Raw genomic sequence first — 2,749 nt, 5'->3', positions numbered from 1 at the left:
ATGAACTGCAGCCCACCAGGCTCCTCCGTCCATGGGATTTTCCAGGCAAAAGTGCTGGAGTGGGGTGCCATTGCCTTCTCCTAAACTAGAACATCTTAAACAAGCACCAGCCAGGGCCTTTGCACTGGCTGTTCTCCCTGCCAAGCACACACTTGATATATTCAAGGCTCCTGCTCTTTCTTCATTGAGGTCTCTGCTCAAAGTCACCCTATCTGCATGCCTTGCCTGAACACCTATAAAAAGTAGCACCCCCTCTTTACTCTTTCCCCTTACACTTGCTTTCATTTATTCATAGTCTCTGTCACTGACATGCTGTACTTTTTTATTTCCTATATTCTCTCTCCATGACTGGATTTTAGGAGAATTGGTTTTTCAAGACTGTATACTCTGCCAAATCCAAGAACAAAATACTTAAATTAATTTTTAACCACAAAATATAAATGGTAGCATTTCAGTAATGTGAGGATGCAAGTTAAACATGTCATTTTCCCCTTTCTTTGTAGTCATCTCCAAAACATGGCACAAAGGAATTTAACAAGACCTTCAGAATTTCTTCTCCTGGGATTCTCAGAGGAATCAGAACTACAACCCCTCGTATTTGGGCTTTTTGTCTCCATGTACCTGATCACTGTGTTTGGAAACATGCTCATCATCTTGGCCATCAGCTCAGACTCCCACCTCCACACCCCCATGTACTTCTTCCTCTCCAACCTGTCCTTTGTAGACATCTGCTTCACCTCCACCACCATCCCCAAAATGCTATGGAACAACTACATCCAAAGCCAAGTTATAATCTATGAAGCCTGCATCACTCAGGTGTATTTTTTAATGCTGTTTGCAGGGTTGGATGACTTCCTCCTGACAGTAATGGCCTATGACCGCTTTGCAGCCATCTGTCACCCCCTGTACTACACGGTCATCATGAATCCAAAAGTCTGTAGAATTTTGGTTCTGGTTAGCTGGGCTATCAGTGTCCTGCATTCATTGTTACAGACCTTAATGGTGTTGAGACTGTCCTTCTGTGAAGAGTTGGAAATCCCTCACTATTTCTGTGAACTCAATCAGATGATCCAACTTGCCTGTTCTGACAGCTTTCCTAATGACTTGGTGATATACATCACAGCTGTGCTGCTAGCTGGTGGTCCCCTCACTGGAATCTTTTACTCTTACACTAAGATAGCGTCTTCCATCCACAGAATCTCATCTGCTCAGGGGAAGCATAAAGCATTTTCCACCTGTGTATCTCACCTCTCAGTTGTCTCCTTATTTTACTGTACAAGCCTAGGAGTGTATGTTAGCTCTGCTGCTACCCACAGCTCCCAGTCAAGTGCAACAGCATCAATGATGTACACTGTGGTCACACCCATGCTGAATCCTTTCATCTATAGTCTAAGGAACAGAGACATAAAGAGGGCTCTGAAGGCATTCTTCAGAATGGCAGCTATAAAAAGGACACTTGTCCTGAGATAAAGAAAGGCACATAATTGAAGGATTCAGAGATGCAGGGCTTGAAATTGCAAATCTTTGATCAGATTCTTTGATCTGGCTGTGAAGGTAGAACTTGCTCCTTCTATTTATTTCCTGGAATTTTCAGTGCTGCCCACTCACGAGCCTTTCCATAGCTCTAAATTAAACACCTCACTCTTTTCTAAAGTTAGCCATAATAGAAAAAAAATCAATGAATGTACATTTGAATATCATCCATTATAAGTCCTCATTATGATCAGAAATCTCTTCAATTGTTATGATCAAAGGGCAAGTGACAAGAGAGGTTGAATTCCTGCCTAGTCTGCAATTCAGACTCACCAAATTTTCTCCCCAAGAATTTATTTTATTCCAATCTCCCGCTGGTTTCCTAGAAATTAACCTCAATGGAATCACATTTTAATACAGTTTTTTGAAGTAAACCTGAAAAACAGAATGATCATGAATACTGTCTTAAATATTGATGCAAATGCCAGAAATAAGAAATATCAGATGTTTACAATTCACATTTGTTTACTTTGATTGTTGTATCAATAAGCTCTCCAGTAAGTTGTCTCCTCATGGTGAATGGCTTTCTGTGCTTTGCAAAAGCTTTCAAGTCTAAGTAGGTCACATTTGTTTATTTTTTTCTTTTATTTCCTTTGCTTTAGAAGACAGATACAAAAAAATATTGCTATGATTTAGGTCAAAGACTGTTCTACCTATGCTTTCTTCTATGATTTTTATGGTTTCCAGTCTTACCTTTAAGTCTTTAATACATTTGTGTGGGGGTTTTTTTTTTGGGTTTTTTTTTATTTTATTTTATTTTTAGACTTTACATAACTGTATTAGTTTTGCCAAATATCAAAGTGAATCCACCACAGGTATACATGTGTTTATTTTTGTATATGGTGTGAGAAATATTTTAATCTAATTCTTTACATGTAGCTGTCCAATTTTCCCAGGACCACTTGTTGAAAGACTTTTTTTTTTTTTTTAATATCCTTACCTACTTTGTCATAGGTTAATTGACCATAAGTATGTGGTTTATTTCTCAGCTCTCTATTCTGTTCCATTGATTGTATGTGACTGTACCATGCCATTTTGATGACTGTAGCTTTGCAGTACAGCCTGAAGTTTAGGAGAATGATAAACCCAATTTCGTTGTCATGGAGATTTTTTTTTTTTTTTGGTTGGTTGGTTGGTTGATTGGCTTTGTTTTGCAATTGCTTTGACTATTCAGATTCTTTTGTGGTTCCATATGAATTTTAGCCATGTATGTGTT

At 38.6% G+C, this 2,749-nt stretch overlaps 1 protein-coding gene across 1 annotated transcript; it reads left to right on the top strand.

Annotated features, from left to right (window-relative positions):
* The first annotated feature begins 516 nt into the window (after nucleotides 1–516).
* LOC129619654 (olfactory receptor-like protein OLF4) lies at nucleotides 517–1,470 on the top strand. The gene has a single exon (XM_055534886.1). It carries the CDS (start codon nucleotides 517–519, stop codon nucleotides 1,468–1,470), a length of 954 nt encoding a protein of 317 aa, XP_055390861.1.
* Nucleotides 1,471–2,749: the final 1,279 nt, after the last annotated feature.

This window comes from Bubalus kerabau, chromosome 1, assembly GCF_029407905.1.
Source record: "Bubalus kerabau isolate K-KA32 ecotype Philippines breed swamp buffalo chromosome 1, PCC_UOA_SB_1v2, whole genome shotgun sequence".
In the NCBI taxonomy this organism is placed as follows: Eukaryota; Metazoa; Chordata; class Mammalia; order Artiodactyla; family Bovidae; genus Bubalus; species Bubalus kerabau.
This window is presented reverse-complemented; position numbering and strand designations above follow the sequence as displayed.